Genomic DNA, 21555 nt, shown 5'->3' on the forward strand with positions numbered 1-21555 from the left:
CCAGAGTTTATCTAGGTTAAGTCAAGCAATGTGGCCCGGGATCTAGCAATAGTGGGCAGACCTCTAACGTAACTGAAAACCAGATTATTTTATACAACTCCAAAAAATAATGAATCTGGTTGAAGCTGGCTACAGGATGTTCAACAAACTAAGCCCTTCTGAGAACTGCATTTCTCACTGTTTAGAGGTAGCACGTGGTAACCCTGCAGGATCAAGTTCTGAGCTATTTATTCTTCACCCCCATTCTAAGATTTGATATTGGGAAATTAACAAATTAGTGCTCTGGCTTTTATTTGCCAGCTTTCATGAACACAGACAAGCACAAGGAGCAATCCACAGGCGTCAGTGTTCAATCGCTGTGTTGTCCGACTCTACGACCCCATGAACTACAGCACACTAGGCTTCCCTGTCCTTCATCTCCCCGAGCTTGCTCAAACTTACCTCCATTGAGTTGGTGATGCCATGCAACCATTTCGTCCTCTGTGGTCCCCTTCCCCTCCTGCCTTCAATCTTTCCCAGCATCGGGGCCTTTTCTAATGAGTTGGCTAGAGCATCAGGTGGCCAAAGTTTTGCAGCTTCAGCTTCAACATCAGTCCTTCCAATGAATACTCATGACAGGCGTCATGCATGCCATCAACATCTGGTGACTGTCTAGAGGCAGAAGCCACAGTGAGCCTGTTTGAGGCAGTAATGCCCTCCACCCCACTTGTGGGCTTATCCCATACCTGACATCACACTCACACCTATGAAATTCTAGGACCTGGAGAGTATTCTCCTGTGTCTGTGTGAACCTGTTTTATTTTTGTAACTTTTTATTTATATTGAAGTATAGCTGATTATATATACCCAAATGTGATAGTTTCAGGTAGCTAGCAAAGGGACTCAACCATTCACATACACATATCCATTCTCCTTCAAATTCCCCTCTCATCCAAGCTCCCACAAAATATTGAGCAGAATTTCCTGTACTATCAAGTAGGTAATTCCTAGTTGGTTATCTATTAATATCTTAAATATAGCAGTGTGTACATGTCGATTCCAAACTCCCTTTCTATCCTTTCCCCCTGGGTTGTTCTCTAAGTCTGTGAGTCTGTTTCTGTTTCATAAATAAGTTCTCTTTTATCATTTCTTTTTTAGATTCTGCATATAAGGGATGTCATACAATATTTCTCCTACTCTGTGTGAAACTGTTTTAAATGTAAAAATTTGCCACTTTTATATCACCATATACATATCATAAGTCCAAAAAAAAAAAAAAAAATTCACGCTATTCACTGATGGTTCTCCAGAATAGAAAAAGCCTGACACAAGCAGGTGCTCATCAAATTCTATTTGAATGAATGTAGTGCTAATTTGCAACACTGTAGACACAAGATAGCTTCAGGTAATTAGTGAGTGCTTCCCACCTCCTGCATTGCGCGTTTCATCCAAGACACATCTTGAATTCTATGGGGAGTAGGTATAATACTGATGACAAGAATTAATTCAACATCCATTTATGATAAAAACTCTCCAGAAAGCAGGAATAGAAGGAACATACCTCAACATAATAAAAGCTATATGTGACAAACCCACAGCAAACATTATCCTCAATGGTGAAAAATTGAAAGCATTTCCCTAAAGTCAGGAACAAGACAAGGGTGTCCACTTTCACCGCTACTATTCAACATAGTTCTGAAAGTTTTGGCCACAACAATCAGGGCAGAAAAAGAAATAAAAGGAATCCAAATTGGAAAAGAAGAAGTAAAACTCTCACTGTTTGCAGATGACATGATCCTCTACATGGAAAACCCTAAAGACTTCACCAGAAAATTACTAGAGCTCATCAATGAATATAGTAAAGTTGCAGGATATAAAATCAACACACAGAAATCCCTTGCATTCCTATACACTAATAATGAGAAAGTAGAAAAAGAAATTAAGGAAACAATTCCATTCACCATTGCAACAAAAAGAATAAAATACTTAGGAATATATCTACCTAAAGAAACTAAAGACCTATATATAGACAACTATAAAACACTGATGAAAGAAATCAAAGAGGACACTAACAGATGGAGAAATATACCATGTTCATGGATCAGAAGAATCAATATAGTGAAAATGAGTATACTACCCAAAGCAATTTACAAATTCAATGCAATCACTATCAAGCTACCAGCCATATTTTTCACAGAACTAGAACAAATAATTTCAAGATTTGTATGGGAATACAAAAAAACTTGAATAGCCAAAGCAATCTTGAGAAAGAAGAATGGAACTGGAGGAATCAACTTGCCTGACTTCAGGCTCTACTACAAAGCCGCAGTCATCAAAACAGTATGGTACTGGCACAAAGACAGACATATAGATCAATGGAACAAAATAGAAAGCCCAGAGATAAATCCACACACATATGGACACCTTATCTTTGGCAAAGGAGGCAAGAATATACAATGGAGTAAAGAAAATCTCTTTAACAAGTGGTGCTGGGAAAACTGGTCAACCACTTGTAAAAGAATGAAACTAGATCACTTTCTAACACCACACACAAAAATAAACTCAAAATGGATTAAAGATCTAAATGTAAGACCAGAAACTATAAAACACCTAGAGGAGAACATAGGCAAAACACTCTCCGACATAAATCACAGCAGGATCCTCTATGATCCACCTCCCAGAATTCTGGAAATAAAAGCAAAAATAAACAAATGGGATCTAATGAAAATTAAAAGCTTCTGCACAACAAAGGAAAATATAAGCAAGGTGAAAAGACAGCCTTCTGAATGGGAGAAAATAATAGCAAATGAAGCAACTGACAAACAACTAATCTCAAAAATATACAAGCAACTTATGCAGCTCAACTCCAGAAAAATAAACGACCCAATCAAAAAATGGGCCAAAGAACTAAATAGACATTTCTCCAAAGAAGACATACGGATGGCTAACAAACACATGAAAAGATGCTCAACATCACTCATTATTAGAGAAATGCAAATCAAAACCACAATGAGGTACCACTTCACACCAGTCAGAATGGCTGCGATCCAAAAATCTGCAAGCAATAAATGCTGGAGAGGCTGTGGAGAAAAGGGAACCCTCCTACACTGTTGGTGGGAATGCAAACTAGTACAGCCACTATGGAGAACAGTGTGGAGATTCCTTAAAAATTGCAAATAGAACTACCTTATGACCCAGCAATCCCACTGCTGGGCATACACACCGAGGAAACCAGAATTGAAAGAGACATATGTACCCCAATGTTCATCACAGCACTGTTTATAATAGCCAGGACATGGAAACAACCTAGATGTCCATCAGCAGATGAATGGATAAGAAAGCTGTGGTACATATACACAATGGAGTATTACTCAGCCATTAAAAAGAATTCATTTGAATCAGTTCTGATGAGATGGATGAAACTGGAGGCCGATTATACAGAGTGAAGTAAGCCGGAAAGAAAAACACCAATACAGTATACTAACACCTATATATGGAATTTAGAAAGATGGCAATTTTGACCCTGTATGCAAGACAGCAAAAAAGACACAGATGTGTATAACGGACTTTTGGACTCAAAGGGAGAGGGAGAGGGTGGGACGATTTGGGAGAATGGCATTCTAACATATATACTATCATGTAAGAATTGAATCGCCAGTCTATGTCTGATGCACGATACAGCATGCTTGGGGCTGGTGCATGGGGATGACCCAGAGAGATGTTATGGGGAGGGAGGTGGGAGGGGGGTTCATGTTTGGGGACGCATGTAAGAATTAAAGATTTTAAAATTTAAAAATAAATAAATAAATAATTAATTAAATAATTTTAAAAAAAGAATTATATAAAACTTTATAGTTTCCAAAGTATTTTCACATGTGTTTTCATTTGTGAGTTTGGTGATAGTTCCCCAGATTTAGAGAATATACATATTAATCCTTCACTAATGGCACCCCACTCCAGTACTCTTGCCTGGAAAATCCCATGGACGGAGGAGCCTGGTAGGCTGCAGTCCATGGGGTCTCGAAGAGTCTGACACGACTGAGCGACTTCTCTTTCACTTTTCACTTTCATGCACTGGAGAAGGAAATGGCAACCCACTCCAGTGTTCTTGCCTGGAGAATCCCAGGGACGGGGGAGCCTGGTGGGCTGCTGTCTGTGGGGTCTCACAGAGTCGGACACAACTGAAGCGACTTAGCAGCAGCAGCAGCAGCAGCTCTAGAAAACTTTGTCTTTTCTGAAGGTAGCCAAGTGCTGGGAAGACAAAGCTAATAGATCTCAGTTTGGGATTCTTTGAACAAAGCCTCAAAAGAAATGAGATCTGTATAAGCCTCCCATGTCTGTAGGAAAATAAAGTAATTGTTTAAGAAAAAGAAAAAAAATAAACTAGGTATAAAAGCCTGTTTTCCTTCAAGTGGAAAGGCAGAAGTTAGGCTGTTTTAACATTTTGCAGTTTCTCAGTAAGGATATCTGGGATTTGGATGCCAATTGAGATCTGAAGTTAAGAAGTGTACTATGGTTCAGTGAGGACATGCTCTATTAGAAGCCTAAGGTTGGTTGTAGAAAAGGTGGTTTTAGGAAATGTCCAAAAATTCTTAAAAAGAAAGAAAGAAATTAGAATAACCATTAAATTCAAAGGCACCAACTCTGAGTATTTTTTAAAAACATGACTTTCAGAAAAGTTTTGGCCTGCTCAGGCTGCTCTATCAGAATACTACAGACTAGGTGGCTTATAAATAATAGAAATGTATTTCTCACAGCTCTGGAGGCTGGGAAGTCCAAGATCAAAGTGCTGTCAGATTTAGTGTCTGGTAAGAGCCCTATTCCTAACTCATAGATGGCTATTTTCTCTATGTGTGGAAGAGTCAATGGGGTCTCTTTTATAGAGGCATGAATACCACTGATGAGGGTCCTGTACTTAAAACCTAAGCCCCTCCCCAAAACCCTACCTTCCAAATACTCTCACATTAGAGATTAGATTTCAACATATGAATTTTGGGGAAATAGAAACAGCCAAAAAAACCAGTCTGCTTTTAAAGATTAGAAGCTTAGGAACAGTGTTCGTAGCCTCTGACCCTATTGTAAACCCAAGGGGGCAAGACAGCAGGGGATTCCTGCTCCATGGACTCCAATCTTTATCTTGATTTTTATTTTCTCAATATCCATCCAACCCTGGAGATGCTAGTAAGGTGAACTGAATAAAAGGGAATCAGAGTTTCTGGCAGTTATTATCTGATATATTTAGGCATGAAAAGTGACTAAATTAGGAGATAGAATGGACTATGAAGACCATTATTGGTCACATTGTATTACAGAATTTTGGAAACAAGGTAAGGCAAAACAAGGAGAGAGTGTTAGGCATGAACAGCTGTGTATATTAGAGAATATATTTAGGTCTTGAGAGAGCCTCGGGAGAAGGTAAGGGGTTTCTTAAAGGGTTTTGCAATTCTGGCTCCAAGTCATGAGCAGACACAAGCAGGGCAGAGTGGGGACTTCACTGGTAGCCTGCAGTTAGGATTCAGTGCTTTCACTGCTGTGGCTCAGGTTTGATCCCTACTCAGGCAAATAAGATCCCAAAAGATGCAGGGCAAAAAATAAATAATAGAAAGTGTAATAAGATGAAGAGGCCAGTAGATTCTATACCCTCAAATTTCTTTAACTGAAATAATACATGGAGGCGTAGATGCTTGAGGAACCCTTGAGAATGAAAGCAAGGATGGTGATTGCTCTGGGGTAGGACCAAGGAAGAAGGAACATTTTGTGCTTGCCTGTCTCATAATTAAGATTCTGACTTGGTAAGGCCAATTTGTGTTGAGAAGTAGGACTCTATGGAATGGAAGAAAAGATTTGAGAAGTTAAGCTAATGGAGTAGAAAACATTCTAAAGGACTAGTGTTGGATTAGTGTGTGTCTGCATGTGTCTCTGTGTGTTTATGCGTAAATATATGTGTTTGGAGGACAGGAGAAATGAGAATTAAGAAAGGCACTAATTATTAGTAAATAAACTAACTTTGAATGAAGAACAATGCAAGAACAATAATGATAGCCTATGGTGAACAGTCTTGGATTTGTGATCTCCAAAGAATTAGCTTCAGGACCAGGGACCAGGCTTGATCACTCAGAGCTTTTGTATAGCAGAAGTTTTATTACAGTGAAAAAAAACAAAGAAAGATTCTGACATAGACATCAGAAGGGGGATAGAGAGTGCCCCACTTGCTAGTCTTATCAAGGCCTTATATACTTTTACCAGACCCACTCCCACAACATACATCTTAAATCAACAAGGTTAATCAGAAGGTTCTTGTTAAGAAGGAGAAACATGTCCTCGAGCAACATACATTGTTGTTATATACTCATATGGCAGAAGTCCTCTAGAAGGAGGTCACAATTAACCCCACCATAGAGCCAGAAGTTACACAGGACTGGGGAAACAGACTCTTGGAGGGCACAAACAAAATTCTGTGTGCACCAGGACTCAGGAGAAAGGAGCGGACCCAAACTTACCTGTGAGTGTCCAGGAGTCTGGCGGAGGCATGGGTTGGCGGTGGCCTGCTGCAGGGTCGGGGGCAGCAATGCATGCATGGGACCTTTTGAAGGAGGTCACCATTATCTTCATAACAGGGAGGGAACACAGCCCTGCCATCAACAGAAAATTGGATAAAAGATTTACTGAGCATGGCCCCGCCCATCAGAACAAAATCCCGTTCCCGCCTCAGTCAGTTGCTCCCATCAGGAAGCTTCCATAAGCCTCTTATCCTTATCTATCAGAGGGACAAGACAATGAAAAAACCACGGTCACAGAAAACTAACCAATCTGATCACATGGACCACAGCCTTGTCTAACTCAATGAAACTATAAAGCCATGTCATGTAGGGCCACCCAAGATAGACAAGACATGGTGGAGAGTTCTGACAAAACGTGGTCCACTGGAGAAGGTAATGGCAAGCTACTTCAGTATTCTTGCCTTGAGAACCCCATGAACAGTATGAAAAGGCAAAAAGATAGGACACTGAAAGATGAACTCCCCAGGTCAGGTAGGTGGCCAATATGCTACTGGAGATCAGTGGAGAAATAACTCCAGAAAGAATAAAGAGACAGAGCCAATGCAAAAACAACACCCGGTTGTGGATGTGACTGGTGATGGAAGTAAAGTCCAATGTTGTAAAGAGCAATATTGCATAGGAACCTGGAATGTTAAATTCCAAATCAAGGCAAATTGGAACTGGTCAAAAAGGAGATGGCAAGAGTGAATGTAGACATTTTAGGAATCAGTGAACTAAAATGGACTGGAATGAGTGAATTTAACTCAGATGACCATTATGTCTACTACTGTGAACAAGAATCCCTTAGAAGAAATGGAGTAGCCATCACAGTAAACAAGAGTCCAAAATGCAGTACTTGGATGCAATCTGAAAAACAACAAAATGATATGTGTTCATTTCCAAGGCAAACCATTCAATATCACAGTAATCCAAGTCTGTGCCCCTACCAGTAATGCTGAAGAAGCTGAAGTTGAACGGTTCTGTGAAGACCTACAAGACCTTTTAGAACTAACACCCCCCAAAGATGTTCTTTTCATTATAGCGGACTGGAATGTGAAAGTAGGAAGTCAAGAGATACCTGGAGTAACAGGCAAATTTGGCCTTGGAGTATGAAACAAAGCAGGTCAGAGGCTAACAAAATTTTGCCAAGATAATGCACTGGTCATAGCAAACACCCTCTTCAACAACTGCTAGGTAACAAGGCAGAAAGCTGCCTGGTTTTTCTGTAGTTGCAAGGCAAGAGGATTGTTGAGATTACCCACCCAATAACATCTTCAAGGTTAAGCACTCAGATTCCATTAGTAAACAGGAGCAGGAAGAAGAAGAAAGCCAGACAAGTAACTCAATAAGAAATGGATTAACTAATAGAAGATGGGCATGCAATCTTTTGCACATATAGTATTTACAGAGATTATAAAGTAAATTTGGAGAATAATATTAGGTATTTGTTCAAGTAGTAAATAATCAACCACACATATTTAAAAGAGAAAAGGTAAACATTTCTGAAGCTCGGAAAAAGAGAAAAAGTAAATGTGTTATGCGTTAGAGAAGGCATTTTCTCGGAGAAATGAAATCTGCTACAGACAAGCCAGGGCTCGAAAGGTCATTTCAAATAGCCAGGAGTCAAGGAAACATTTGAAAGTTTTTTATTTTTTAAATTCCTGGAATAAAATCGTTCCTGGTCTTTACATTCAGCGCTTTATTAAAGACACTATTAAAGGCACAGAATTTTGGGGTGCACTTGATTTCTCAATTCAAGAAAAGAGAGATAGAGGAAGGTGGTGATGGCGGGGGTGGGGGGGGGGGGGGGGTGAGTAGAAGGTAGGGGGAGGACAGGAAAGGAGTCCCTGAGAGGATTTTCATTTACTCATGGACTCGCCAGAGGAAACGGCGGGTAAAAACTGAGCTTCCTCAATTTCCTGAAGTGTTTTTAAGTGAAACGAAAAACATTTGAAAAAAAAAAAAAAAAACAGTTCTACCAGCAAAAATGTGGCAGCTAGTGAGGGAAGAGAAAGGAAGATGATAGGATGAGTAAAAGAAAAGGAAAAGGGGAGACCACTGCTGAGAACGATGAGGAAGCCCATCCTGAAGTTATCTATAATCAGGCTCTCAGCCACGAGGTTTCACAAAAACCCCCAAAAGACTACAATCACGGCTCTCGAGATGGGCCATTCATTCCGGAAGCCACAACTCGCTAGTACGATCAATGCCCAAGAGAAAGCATAAAGAGAAAAGGGCAGCAAGTCCTAACTCAAACAAAGGAATGGTTTTCCAGTTGTGGGCACGGGCAACACAATGTATTGTAGAAGCTGAAGAGAGGGATTTTATTAGGACCATTTTCTGACTCTATTTTAAGCGCCTCTCCATTTTGCGGAAAACGTGGGCCGGGCTTCAGGTCTGGAAACTCCCAGAGGCGTCACGGCTGGTCTGAGCGGTTCCCAATCAGGTCCGAAACATCACTATATAAAACACGGCCTTGGGGAACTATAGCGCCGTAGCGAGTGTGGTTGCGGATATGTCTGGACGCGGCAAGGGCGGTAAGGGCCTCGGAAAGGGGGGTGCTAAGCGCCACCGCAAGGTTCTTCGCGACAACATCCAGGGCATTACCAAGCCCGCTATTCGTCGTCTGGCTCGTCGTGGTGGCGTGAAGCGGATCTCTGGTCTCATCTACGAGGAGACTCGTGGGGTGCTAAAGGTGTTCCTGGAAAATGTGATTCGGGACGCGGTCACATACACCGAGCATGCCAAGCGCAAAACTGTCACCGCCATGGATGTGGTCTATGCGCTGAAACGTCAGGGACGTACCCTTTACGGCTTCGGCGGTTAAAGCTGCGTTTAACTGTCATACTTTAAAGGCCCTTCTTAGGGCCACCCACTAAGTCTGGTAAAGAGCTGTGGGCGCTAAAGTCGTTAGGTTGTGTGGGAAAGATTAAGGTCTCGTATAATTTGCGTATGGTCACAACCTCCAGTCCTTCGTCAGTATTTCCATCACCAGCAGTGGCAGATTTTCGTTTGATGTCGTTTCTTGTAAGCCAGGCAAAATGGTCTTTGTGTTCACTGCTCACACTTTAAGGGTAAATAGCTCACCGAGCAGTAAGGCTAGCAATAACAAATATGAAGTATTAAGGGGAAAAGGTAACCAAGCTTCGTTTTAGTTAGCTATTACAGAGTTCTGGAACAGAACGTGGTGACTGGATTGACTTTAACTTGCCTCCACTTAAACACTCGTTTCATGTTATTGAAGCTTGTCAAATCATGACAGCTTATATCTAAAATAATGCAAGGTTCTCTAGATTAGCTGTCCCCAACCTTTTTGGCGGCAGCGACCGGTTTTGTGGAAGACAGTTTTCGACGCGCCTGGGTGGTGGATGGTTTCGGGATGATTTAAGCCATGTTAGAAGCTCCAATAGTTTGGCCGCGTCATGCGAAGAGCCCACTCATCGGAAAATATCCTGATGCTGAGAAAGATTGAGGGCAGGAGGTGAAGGGGGAGACAGAAGATGAGATAGTATCACTGACTCGGACATGAGTTTGAGCAAACTCCAAGGGATAGTGAAGAACTGTGAACCCTGGCATGCTGTAGTCCATGGGGTCGCAAAGAGTAGGGACACGGCTGAGCAACTGAAGAGCGACGACTATTTATTGTGCACTTTATTTCTCTGGAGTAGGAAACGGCAAACCACTTGAGTATTCTTACCTGGAAAATCCCATGGACAGAGGAGGCTGGTAGCCTACAGTCCATGGGATCACAGATTCGGACACTGAGAGACTAGCACACTTTATTCTTACTTTTATTTCATCAGTTCCACCTCAGATCACCAGACAGTTAGATCCCGGAGGTTGGGGACCCCTACTCTAGATGACGAATTTAAGAATTTGGATACATCCTGCAGGCTTCTTTAAAAAGCCAACAAGATATTTCCTATCTCACCACGTAATCCTAGAGTCCGAAGAAGAGGCGGGACAATGCTTCCTAAACCCAGAAAGAATGGGCGTGGAAGGGCGGGGTAGGCGAGGGAGCAGCAGTTTATTGTCCAATCAAGATGCGAGGTTCGCTATATATTTTGGGAAGACCGAGTGCTCACATCACTGTTAGGTAGTTGGCACTACTTACCAATGGCTCGCACTAAGCAGACGGCTCGCAAGTCCACCGGCGGCAAGGCGCCGCGCAAACAGCTCGCCACCAAGGCGGCTCGCAAGAGCGCGCCGGCCACCGGCGGCGTGAAGAAGCCGCACCGCTACCGGCCCGGCACGGTAGCTCTGCGCGAGATCCGCCGTTACCAGAAGTCCACGGAGCTGCTGATCCGCAAGCTGCCGTTCCAGCGGCTGGTGCGCGAGATCGCGCAAGACTTCAAGACTGACCTGCGCTTCCAGAGCTCAGCCGTGATGGCGCTGCAGGAGGCGTGCGAGGCCTATCTGGTGGGGCTCTTCGAGGACACCAACCTGTGTGCCATCCACGCCAAGCGCGTCACCATCATGCCCAAGGACATCCAGCTTGCCCGCCGCATCCGTGGGGAGAGAGCATAAATTTAGTGGCTCCTCCAAGTAACACATACCACCAAAGGCTCTTTTAAGAGCCCCTCAATTGTCACCAAAAGGGAGCTGTTCATTGTCGAGTATACATAATTACCAGCAAATGAAAAACGCCATGAGTTTTAAATGGAACGTATCGTGGACCCAAATATTACTGCCACGGCAATACTATGCAGAAGTGGCTGTATCCTGGGCTCCGAATCAGTCTATTGAACTGTTTCTCGGGGAAGCATTTTTTTAAAGAGAATATTTAATCCTTGGCTAAAGGAAGTGACTGAAAGTGGTCCATTACTTCTTAATTAGTGCTTCCTGTGGATAGTTCTGTAATGACAAACGAAGCGCCTTTCCCCCACCTTTTGCCAAGTGCCATACAACTTAAGATAATGTGTCTCCTGTCTCCCTGTTGCAGGAAGAAATATTGGTCGAGGTTCACAGCAGCCAGTTGCCCAATTACTCAGCTCTCTGCGACTCACCTACAACAGCTGTAAAATGTGGCAAATGAATTAGTTTGTAGACCATACTAAGACGTTCCTGGCACTAAATGCTCAATGAATGTTAGCTATATTATGCCCTTCTTTTGTAAAGCAGACACCGCCACCGCCCCCTCCCCTCCCAGCCTTCCCAAGTTTTCTGAAAGTTTTGTGATTGAAACAGTGGGAAATGCTTGATTGAATCATTTTCTTAAGATCTCCTTTTCTTTAGATCTGGGTTTGCATAATTCTGAAAAAGGCAGACCTGTAAGAAAAACATGAACTATCTGAGGAGGAATTCAAACCGTGAAAGCCATAAAGTAAATATTTTAGGTTTTGCAGGTAACATATAGTCTCTGTCACATCTTAAAGATATTCTTAAAAATACAGAAACTTACCTTGACCATACAAAAATAAGCCAAATAAGATTTGGCCATAAGAGGCTATAGTTTCAACTCCAGGAACCCCTGAAGACATGAAGTGTCAGCCTACAGGTTTTCACAAGAACTGACTGTTGACTGTATGAGAGACCCTAATCATCATTGCATCCAGGGACAAAATCCTCTCCAAGCTTCCTCCTCCCCCAAAATAACAAACATCACCCTCCATTTCACCTCAAAGTTACTGCCTCAGGGCCCTTGGATGTTAATGTTTTCCTGAATTCTCTTGAACTTATATAACCTCCACTCACTCCCTTACTATCCAACCCACACTTATAGTCAGAAGCCAATTATTTCACTGAAAGATACAGGTCTATCTTCATTAAATATACAGAAATATCCACACTGAGGTCCTACAAAAGAAGGTGTTCCTGACCATTCAATTTGTTAAATGTTGGTGGAAATGGAGTTTGAGGGAGAGCAGTGGAAAGTGCTGAAGCTCCAAAGGAGGAAAACAGCTTCTAAGAGAGGGAGAGAGACCCATGCCATCTAAACAGCCTTTCCGCTGTTGCTGGAAGCCCTTGAATAATTTTTAGCCGATTTCAGAGGGGTTTTTTTTCTAAAATACATTTCTGGGTTAAGAAATTTTCTTTCTCATTTTAATGGATTTGCTTACAAATTAAAGGGAGAAAGCTTCTCAATCAAAAACAGACTAAATTTGTTTGAATTTGAAGACAGGTCATTGGATTCTGAAGCCAAAGCAATTTCTATTCCTCATGGAAGAAGTCACTTTGACTACAGAACTAGTCCGAGCCGCGAAATCCCATTCTCTAAAAACAATGGCATCTGGAAACTCCGTGGAAGACAAAACCGATTTTTAAAGTAAAATCTATATGCTTAATTTGTGGCTGTAGGCAACTGGCCATCCTGCACCTGTGTTACTTGCTGCCGTTCGAAGCAAAGTTTAAGCAAAACCAAGGAACCTAGTGTCTTTCCTCTTGCAAAAATCGAAGGCCGAACTTGGCGACAATGCCTTTTAAAAAACATTCACTTGATACTTAACTAAAACTTTATTGCAATATGCAACTACGTAGCTCGATGCCTTACGTCCGGTGAATCTATAGGAAAAGCTGAAGGGATTTTTAAAAATATCTTTCATTAACTGCGCGTGAGTCATAAAAACACAAACAAGTATGTGACCTTGGAGGCTGTTTTCCTCCTCTGAAGCTTCAAAGAGTCAAATTCTGTACCACTGTTTTTAACATTTAATCAAATTTTGGGGACTAACAAACACAGTTTGGGAGTCCAACCACGACAGGCGGCTGCCTGAGGGCGGTGGATCGGACGTTCCACCAATCACAGGGCAGCACCGACTTATATAAACCCGGGCCGGCGCAAGACAGCATTGCAAAACTTGCTCTTTGGAATTTGAGTCTCTCTGCTTCTAGCAGGTTCTCCCATCGCAATGTCGGAAACCGCTCCTGCTGAGACGGCCGCCCCGGCGCCGGTGGAGAAGTCTCCTGCCAAGAAGAAAACAACCAAGAAGACCGCGAGCGGTGGAGCGGCGAAGCGCAAGGCTACCGGGCCCCCAGTTTCCGAGCTGATCACTAAGGCTGTCGCCGCCTCCAAAGAGCGCAATGGCCTTTCTTTGGCTGCGCTCAAGAAAGCGCTGGCAGCCGGGGGCTACGATGTGGAGAAGAACAATAGCCGCATCAAGCTGGGTCTCAAGAGCCTAGTGAGCAAGGGCACACTGGTGCAGACCAAGGGCACCGGGGCTTCCGGCTCTTTCAAGCTCAACAAGAAGGCGGCTGCTGGGGAAGCCAAGCCCAAAACCAAGAAGGCGGGGGCTGCGAAAGCGAAGAAACCCGCAGGGGCCACCCCTAAGAAACCCAAGAAGGCTGCGGGAGCGAAAAAAGCCGTTAAGAAGACGCCTAAGAAGGCGAAAAAGCCCGCGGCCTCTGGTGTCAAAAAAGTGGCCAAGAGCCCCAAGAAGGCCAAAACAGCGGCAAAGCCAAAGAAGGCTGCTAAAAGCCCCGCGAAGCCCAAGGCAGTGAAGCCAAAGGCGGCGAAACCCAAAACCTCCAAGCCTAAGGCAGCAAAACCCAAAGCTGCAAAGGCGAAGAAGGCGGCTCCTAAGAAGAAGTAGAAAGTTGGCGCTTGAGAAGCAAACCCCAAAGGCTCTTTTCAGAGCCACCCAGAGATCTCTGGAAACAGCTGTGCACTTTGATCTATTTTCTAGTCGCTCTCCAAGCCAATATTCCTTACCGCCAATATTCCTTCCCGTTAATCCATTTTCCCCCTACCAATAAAATCATAGAACTTACTTAACTCTTGAGTAAGGGCGTCTTGGACTGCATGCAGTGCATGGGGTCGCGCTTTTCACTTTCATGGTAAGTAACATCTAGTGTTCTTGCCAGGATAATCCCAAGGAAAGGCCCGCCTGGTGGGTTGCCCATTTATGGGGTCGCAGAGTCAGACACGACCGAAGCAACTTGGCAGGCTAAGGTTAATTAATACTACTGTCCCAGCTCCTCAGCAGAAAAAGTAGGTGGCTCTGAAAAGAGCCTTTGGTTTGGAAGGCGTGGCTCTTGACCCCTCACTTGCCCTTGGCCTTGTGATGGCTCTCGGTCTTCTTGGGCAGCAGCACCGCCTGGATGTTGGGCAGGACACCACCCTGAGCGATGGTGACTTTACCCAGCAGCTTGTTGAGCTCCTCGTCGTTGCGGATGGCCAGCTGCAGGTGACGCGGGATGATGCGTGTCTTCTTGTTGTCCCGGGCTGCGTTGCCTGCCAGCTCCAGGATCTCGGCTGTCAGGTATTCCAGCACCGCCGCCAGGTACACCGGGGCCCCGGCCCCGACCCGCTCGGCGTAGTTTCCTTTGCGGAGCAGCCGGTGCACTCGGCCTACCGGGAACTGGAGCCCGGCCCGCGAGGAGCGGGTTTTGGCCTTGGCGCGAGCTTTGCCGCCCTGTTTACCACGTCCAGACATACTACAACTCTTCAAGACTACACCCGAAGAGACTAAAGTAAAAGAAAACTGCACATTTTATAGCTGCAGTTGGGCGCGAAAAAGAAGCTATTCCATTGGGTAAAGTTGCAGTTAAAGTTGCAGAGTAAAGTGTAGGTCCTTAAAATGAGCGTTTTCATTGGATAAAATTGAATGTGATGTCACTACGAGTATTCACCAATCAGACACAGAACGGTACTAAATCTAATTTGCATATTGCATGATAAAATAGACGCGCTGAGAGATCCTTCACTTTTTTTCTGCGATCTTGTAATTATCGTCAGTCATGCCTGAGCCAGCCAAGTCCGCTCCGGCCCCGAAGAAGGGCTCCAAGAAGGCGGTGACCAAGGCGCAGAAGAAGGACGGCAAGAAGCGCAAGCGCAGCCGCAAGGAGAGCTACTCCGTGTACGTGTACAAGGTGCTGAAGCAGGTCCACCCGGACACCGGCATCTCGTCCAAGGCCATGGGCATCATGAATTCGTTCGTGAACGATATTTTCGAGCGCATCGCGGGCGAGGCGTCGCGCCTGGCTCATTACAACAAGCGCTCGACCATCACATCCAGGGAGATCCAGACGGCTGTGCGCCTGCTGCTTCCCGGAGAACTGGCCAAGCACGCCGTGTCTGAGGGCACCAAGGCCGTCACCAAGTATACCAGCTCCAAGTGAGCCACTGACTTCTTGATCAGACCCCAAACACTTCCAAAGGCTCTTTTCAGAGCCATTCACGGTTTCCAAAGAGAACTGGCACTTAGTTTACCTAACTTTAGAAGTAGGTAAAAGCCGTATTGGGCTTCTCCGGTGGCTCAGCGGCGAAGAATCTACCTGTAATGCAGGAGCCGCAGGGAGATGCAGGTTCGATCCCTTAGTTGGAAGGATCCGCTGGAAAAGGGCATGGCACCCCACTCCAGTATTGTTGCCTGGAGAATCCTATGGATAGAGCAGTCCATGGGGGTCACAGAGTTGGACACGACTTACTGATTGAGCATGCATAGAAGCAGGTTGTCCTACCTTTAGATTTTTCACGTAGTTTGGTGCTGCATCATGTTCTTAAATTTAAATGTTTCACCCCTTTTGGTAACGGCACCACTCTTCACTTTTTTCCATGGTCAGATTCTATAATGGAAAAATCAAGAACATGTCAGTTTCTTCTCTGAGTCAGCCCAACAGTTCATTTCACTCATTTCTTCTTTACCTTGTAATAAGGGAGAAATTCTAAATGAAAAGGCAGTCTTTGAAACCTGGAGAGTAGCAGGATGGCATATTTTCTCCCAGTTCAGTTAGTTCAGTGTCTTGTCCGACTCTGCGACCCCATGAACAGCAGCACTCCAGGCCTCCCTGTCCGTCATCAACTGCTGGAGTCTACCCAAACCCATGTCCATTGAGTTGATGATGCCATCCAACCATCTCATCCTCTGTCGTCCCCTTCTCTTCCTGCCTTCAATCTTTCCCACCATCAGAGTCTTTTCAAATGAGTCAGCTCTTTGCATCAGGTGGCCAAAGTATTGGAGTTTCAGCTTTAGCATCATTCCATCCAAAGAACACCCTGAACTGATCTCCTTTAGAATGGACTGGTTGGATCTCCTTGCAGTCCAAGGAACTCTCAAGAGTCTTCAAAAGCATCAGTTCTTTGGCACTCAGCTTTCTTTATAGGCCAAGTCTCACATCCATACATGACTACTGGAAAAACCATAGCCTTGACTAGACCAACCCTTGTGGACAAAGTAATGTCTCTGCTTTTTAATATGTTGTCTAAGTTGGTCATAACTTTCCTTCCAAGGAGTGTTTTTTAATTTCATGACCGCAATCACCATCTGCAGTGATTTTGGAGCCCCCCAAAATAGAGTCAGCCACTGTTTCCACTGTTTCTCCCAGCAGGAGGTTCAATCTCCCAGCGGTGGTCCTTTAGTCGTTAAGTTGTTTCCCACTGTTTTGTGACTAAATGGACTGTAGGCCGCCAGGATTATCTGTCCATAGGATTTTCCAGGCAAGAGCCCGAGTGGGTTGCCATTTCCTTCTTAGGGAAATCTTCCTGACCCAGGAATCAGACCAGCATTTCTTGCAATGCAGGCCAATTCCACTTAGCCACCCGGGAAGCCCATATATATTATTTAACTTCAGTTATATGCTATTTACTGCCTACTAGTTTGGCTTCCCAGGTAAGAATTCAGACTTGAGGTTGGATCCTTGGGTCAGGACAGTCTCCTGGAGGAGGAAATGGCAACTCACTCCGTTATTCTTGCCTGGAAAATTGCATGGACAGAGGAGCCTGGCGGCCTACAATTCATAGGGTTGCAAAGAGTCAGCTGTGATTGAACAAGAGCATGCACTTTGAGCCTGAAAATTGTTCTTTGTATGACATTGAACGATCAGGGAAGGGAGCAAGGATTAACATGTGTTAGGCCTTGAAGACCTACCAGCACCAAATTAACACATCCCCAGTTACTTCATCAGAAAGATTTAAAGACAGTAGAAAACAGAATGATATTTACACTCTCTGTTTCAACATTTTAAATACCAAAGTCCACATACTACTTACAATAAATTTCCATGCTCCCAATGGTACTTAGTACAGCTGTGAAAAAAAAAAAAAAATACTAGTTAACTAATGTACTATTCAATTAAGACACTATATGTCTGACTCAGAAAATACAAAACTGTATGACACAGAGAAGATCACTCTGTGGTGAAACATTTATTATACTTTTTATTTCTCAAATTAAATACTTATTTTGTTGAAAAAAACAAAACAAAACAAAACTAATGTCTCTTTCATAGTAACATTTGTGGACCTCATCCAGCTTCCAAGAACACACTTGGAAGCAGTATATCATCTCATTAGGTCCTAAGAAAACTGGGGCTGCATTATTATCTCCATTTTACAGGAGACTCATGGTGTTAGGCTGTACTCTGTAGCCCTGCAAGTCCTGTAATCCCCCAACCTTGAGACCAAAGGAAATGTCTGGAGACAGCAACAGAGACATCAACAGTTTATTGGCTAGGGTATCTTACAGGTCTGAAGCAGAGTTCTAGAGTGACTCCCCACTGTGTACCAACAGCAGACAGGACAAGGCAGCAGTCTTCATGGGGGTAGGGTGGTGAGGTGTATCAATTACAGTGGGAATGGATGTCATGTGAGCTCATCAACTACCAGGGAAACCAACAGATGACCTCCTTCACAGTTCCTTTGGTTAACAACCATCAAAGTTTCTCTTTATTAACCCAGCATGCTAGAGCTATTCTGTTCTAAGAATACAACAATTACTGGTTGGAACAGGGGGCAAGCACTGCAAGCACTGAAGAAGTTTAATCTCTATGATTAAGAAAAAGGTCAGTCCTATGAGTGGGATAATGTAAAGCAGGGGCTGTTCACACAGGGAATGTACAGAGAGCAAGAAAACAGCCATCTTGTGTGGCCTGATCATACACATGGGTTCACTAAAGTAAAATCCAACATATCCAGCTAGCAAGTATTGGCATAACCTCAGTCTCAAATGGTTTTCTGGGGCCTGTGCTACTTCTACCTGTTTAGGTTGCTTTCAGGTATTCTCTTATTAGTTCAGAATATCAGAATGACCTGCTTTGGTACTCTATTCAGTTTTTCCATCTTTGGCATTTTGTTCTCGTATATTTCATTTACTTTATCTCCTTATACATCTGGAAGTTTTTTATTTAACTTGCTCTAATATTTTGTCATTTACAGGATTACTGAATGTCAGGGTTTATGTTATGGCTCTACTCAAAGATCTGCCCTCAAGGACTAAATTATATGGCATTTACATCTTGCTTTTGACATATGGGGGGAAAAGTCACGTTAGTTATTGGCTGCCATGTGTTCAGTGTATATTATCTTTAGACTCTGTGCATTATTTTTCTTTTTTTTTCAATTTATTTTTTCAATCTAAGGAGGTAAGTGCTAATAGTATCTTTGGTCTACAGGTAAAGAGACAGAGGATTGGGATTGTAGCATTATATTTATGTTACTGGCTGCTATGTTACTGCTACTGGCAGATTTCCTGGGTGGCTTAGACATTAAAGCATCTGCCTACAATTCAGAAGACAAGGGTTCAGTCCCTGGGTAGGGAAGATCTCCTGGAGAAGGAAATTGCAACCCACTCCCTTATGCTTGCCTGGAAAATCCCCTGGATGGAGGAGCCTGGTAGGCTACAGTCCAAGGGGTCGAAAAGAGTTGAACACGACTGAGCAACTTCACTTTCACCTTCACCACTGGCATTAAGAAGGTACTCCCATCTGGGTGTCTGGGTGGTTGAAAAAACAAAAAATTGTTTTCTCACTCTTCTGGAATCTAGAAACCTGAGATCAAAGTGCCAGAAGACTTACTTCCTTCTGAGGGCCATGAGGGAAGGATGGGTTCTAGGCCCTCTCCTTAGCATAGATGGCCATGTTTTCCCCTCTGTCTTCACATATGTTCCCTCTATGCCTGTCTGTGTCCAAATTTCCTCTTTTAAGAGAACACTGGTCATACTGGATCAGGACCCAATCACTCTCCAATGACCTCATTTTAATTTAATTACCTATTTAAAGACTCTATTGTTAGGGACCAAACGACGGTCTCTAGGACCTGAGTCATGTTTACCAGAAAGAGACAGGATATGCGCTCATCCTGCCTGGCCAATCATGTAACGCCAGCTACTCCTGTAACTGAGACAAAGAACTGCCTGTATATAAGCCGCCATACTCCTTTGTTTGCGGCTCTTGTCGGATTCCCTTGTGTGGGATGAGACTTGAGCCCTAGCACGCTAGAGATAAACTCCCTTCTTGTTTTTGCATTACTGTGGTGGACTTGCTCTCTTGGCCGGTTCGGAGATACGGGCTCGGAGCATAACATTTGGGGGCTCGTCCGGGATCTCCGTCCCGCTGGGGAGGACAACTCTCCTGGTAGAAGGGAGTAACCTCGTTAGGAGATAAGAGCTCTGAGCACCAGTGCTAACGTTGCAGAAGCCCAGATTAAGTCCGAGGCCTAGTATCTTACTGGGGAGGCATCTGGCTGTAAAGTGCAGAGGCAAGTCAGCGTAAGGCCAGGGCCTAGTTTCGTGCTGGGGAGGCAGCTGGCTCTGATACTGGATTAAGTCAGCGTAAGGCTGGGGCCCAGTTTTGTGCTGGGGAGGCGGCTGGCTCTGTGAACTCCCTGCAGGTAAGATTGAGTGCATTGTCGGTGGCCACCTTGCATTTGTTATCTGTTTGTCTATTTGTGGTGTCTGTGTTGCTCTTTGTGTGCTCTGTTAGCTCCCAGTGTACTTTTCTGTGATCATGGGACAAACAACTTCTACTCCTTTATCTCTTATGATTAACCACTTCTCTGATTTCAAGTCTAGAGCACAGAATCTATCATTGCTGGTGAAAAAAAGCAAGTTAGTAACTTTTTGTTCTGCCGAGTGGCCTGCTTTTGATATCAGCTGGCCACAAGAAGGCACCTTCAGCCTGCCTACTATTCAAGCGGTCAGAGAGAAGGTGCTCACCCCCTACCCTTCAGGACACCCAGCCAGACCAAACTCCATACATTTTAGTCTGACAGGACCTGGTGGAAAACCCCCTGGCCTGGCTAAAACCTTTTGTTTTTCAGCCCCTAACTTCCCTTCCCTCTTCCCTGCCCTTGCTTCCACAGGTTCCACAGGTTTCATCGGGAGAAGCCAAAAAGAGAACCAAGCCTTCAGCTCCTCCCAGAAAAAGAGGCCCCACCTAGGAAACTCGGAGAAAGGCAAAAAAAAAAATGGCCGGCGTAGCAGAAAAAGACCCGGAGGTTCCCTCCTCCACCATTCATGCGTTTCCGGTCTGGGCGGGGCCAGCCAGAGAGGGTAGAAAACGGACATATCAGTATTGGCCCTTCTCCACTAGTGATTTGTACAATTGGAAAACCCAGACTCCCTCCTTCTCTGAAAAACCACAGGGTCTTATTGATCTTTTAGAGTCTATCCTGTGTACTCACAATCCCACTTGAGGTGATTGTCAGCAACTGTTACAGGTACTTTTTACTACAGAAGAGCACTAACGGATCCTGTCAAAAGCCCGGGAAAATGTGCCAGGGGTGGATGGGAGGCCCACAATACAGCCTAACCTCATTGAGGAGGGGTTCCCCTTGGTGCGACCCAACTGGGACTTCAAACGCGCTGAAGGTAAGGAGCGTCTCCGAGTGTACCGTCAGACTCTCATGGCTGGCCTTAGAGGGGCCGCCAAAAAGCCAACTAATTTGGCCAAAATAAATCCAGTGAGACAACAGCCAAATGAGAGCCCAGCAGCCTTCCTAAAAAGGATAATGAAAGCTTTTAGACAGTATACCCCTGTAGACCCACAGGCAGATGAGTCACGAGCGGCAGTTATGTTAGCATTTGTAAATCAAGCAGCCCCCGATATTAAAAAAAAGTTACAAAAGATAGAGAAGTTAAATGAACAATCCTTGCAAGATCTAGTGAGGGCAGCCGAGAGAGTTTTTAATCATAGAGAGACCCCAGAAGAGAGAGAGGACCGCATTAAAAAAAAAAAAATTTAGAGCTGAAAAAAAACCGTAAAAATCAAAAAGAGGGGCCCCAAAACCCCAAGAACGAGACTCCCTCTCCAGACAGTCATATCCTCTACGTGGGTGAGGATAGCGACTAGGGGGGTCAGGGCTCGAAGCCCCTCCCCGAGTCCT

General features: G+C 44.2%; 4 protein-coding genes across 4 annotated transcripts in view; 3 read left to right on the plus strand and 1 right to left on the minus strand.

Annotated features, from left to right (window-relative positions):
• The first annotated feature begins 9020 nt into the window (after positions 1-9020).
• LOC101120961 (uncharacterized) overlaps positions 9021-21555 on the plus strand; it is a 31291-nt gene continuing 18756 nt past the window's right edge. The window contains exons 1-2 of the mRNA XM_027959099.3: positions 9021-9319; positions 10591-10974. Of these exons, the coding sequence (XP_027814900.1) occupies positions 9034-9319; positions 10591-10974 (670 nt within the window). The 5' untranslated portion in view covers positions 9021-9033. The remainder of the gene's footprint in view (positions 9320-10590; positions 10975-21555) is intronic.
• On the plus strand, positions 10604-14224 carry H1-5 (H1.5 linker histone, cluster member). Its single transcript, XM_060403388.1, has one exon. The coding sequence runs from the start codon at positions 13367-13369 to the stop codon at positions 14045-14047; it is 681 nt and encodes a 226-aa protein (XP_060259371.1). The 5' UTR covers positions 10604-13366; the 3' UTR covers positions 14048-14224.
• Positions 13144-14924, minus strand: LOC101102344 (histone H2A type 1). The gene is made up of 2 exons (XM_004019046.6): positions 14226-14924; positions 13144-13421 (listed from the first exon to the last, which is right to left on the minus strand). The coding sequence occupies exon 1, from the start codon at positions 14888-14890 to the stop codon at positions 14498-14500; it is 393 nt and encodes a 130-aa protein (XP_004019095.1). The 5' UTR covers positions 14891-14924; the 3' UTR covers positions 13144-13421; positions 14226-14497.
• On the plus strand, positions 15162-15634 carry LOC101119679 (histone H2B type 1-C/E/F/G/I). Its single transcript, XM_004019030.6, has one exon. It carries the CDS (start codon positions 15195-15197, stop codon positions 15573-15575), a length of 381 nt encoding a protein of 126 aa, XP_004019079.1. The 5' UTR covers positions 15162-15194; the 3' UTR covers positions 15576-15634.

This window comes from Ovis aries, chromosome 20 (assembly GCF_016772045.2).
Source record: "Ovis aries strain OAR_USU_Benz2616 breed Rambouillet chromosome 20, ARS-UI_Ramb_v3.0, whole genome shotgun sequence".
Classification (NCBI taxonomy): Eukaryota; Metazoa; Chordata; class Mammalia; order Artiodactyla; family Bovidae; genus Ovis; species Ovis aries.

Coding starts and splice junctions, on each gene's coding strand:
- H1-5 (XM_060403388.1), top strand. CDS start 13,367: ATGTCGGAAACCGCTCCTGCTGAGACGGCCGCCCCGGCGCCGGTGGAG.
- LOC101102344 (XM_004019046.6), bottom strand. CDS start 14,890: ATGTCTGGACGTGGTAAACAGGGCGGCAAAGCTCGCGCCAAGGCCAAA.
- LOC101119679 (XM_004019030.6), top strand. CDS start 15,195: ATGCCTGAGCCAGCCAAGTCCGCTCCGGCCCCGAAGAAGGGCTCCAAG.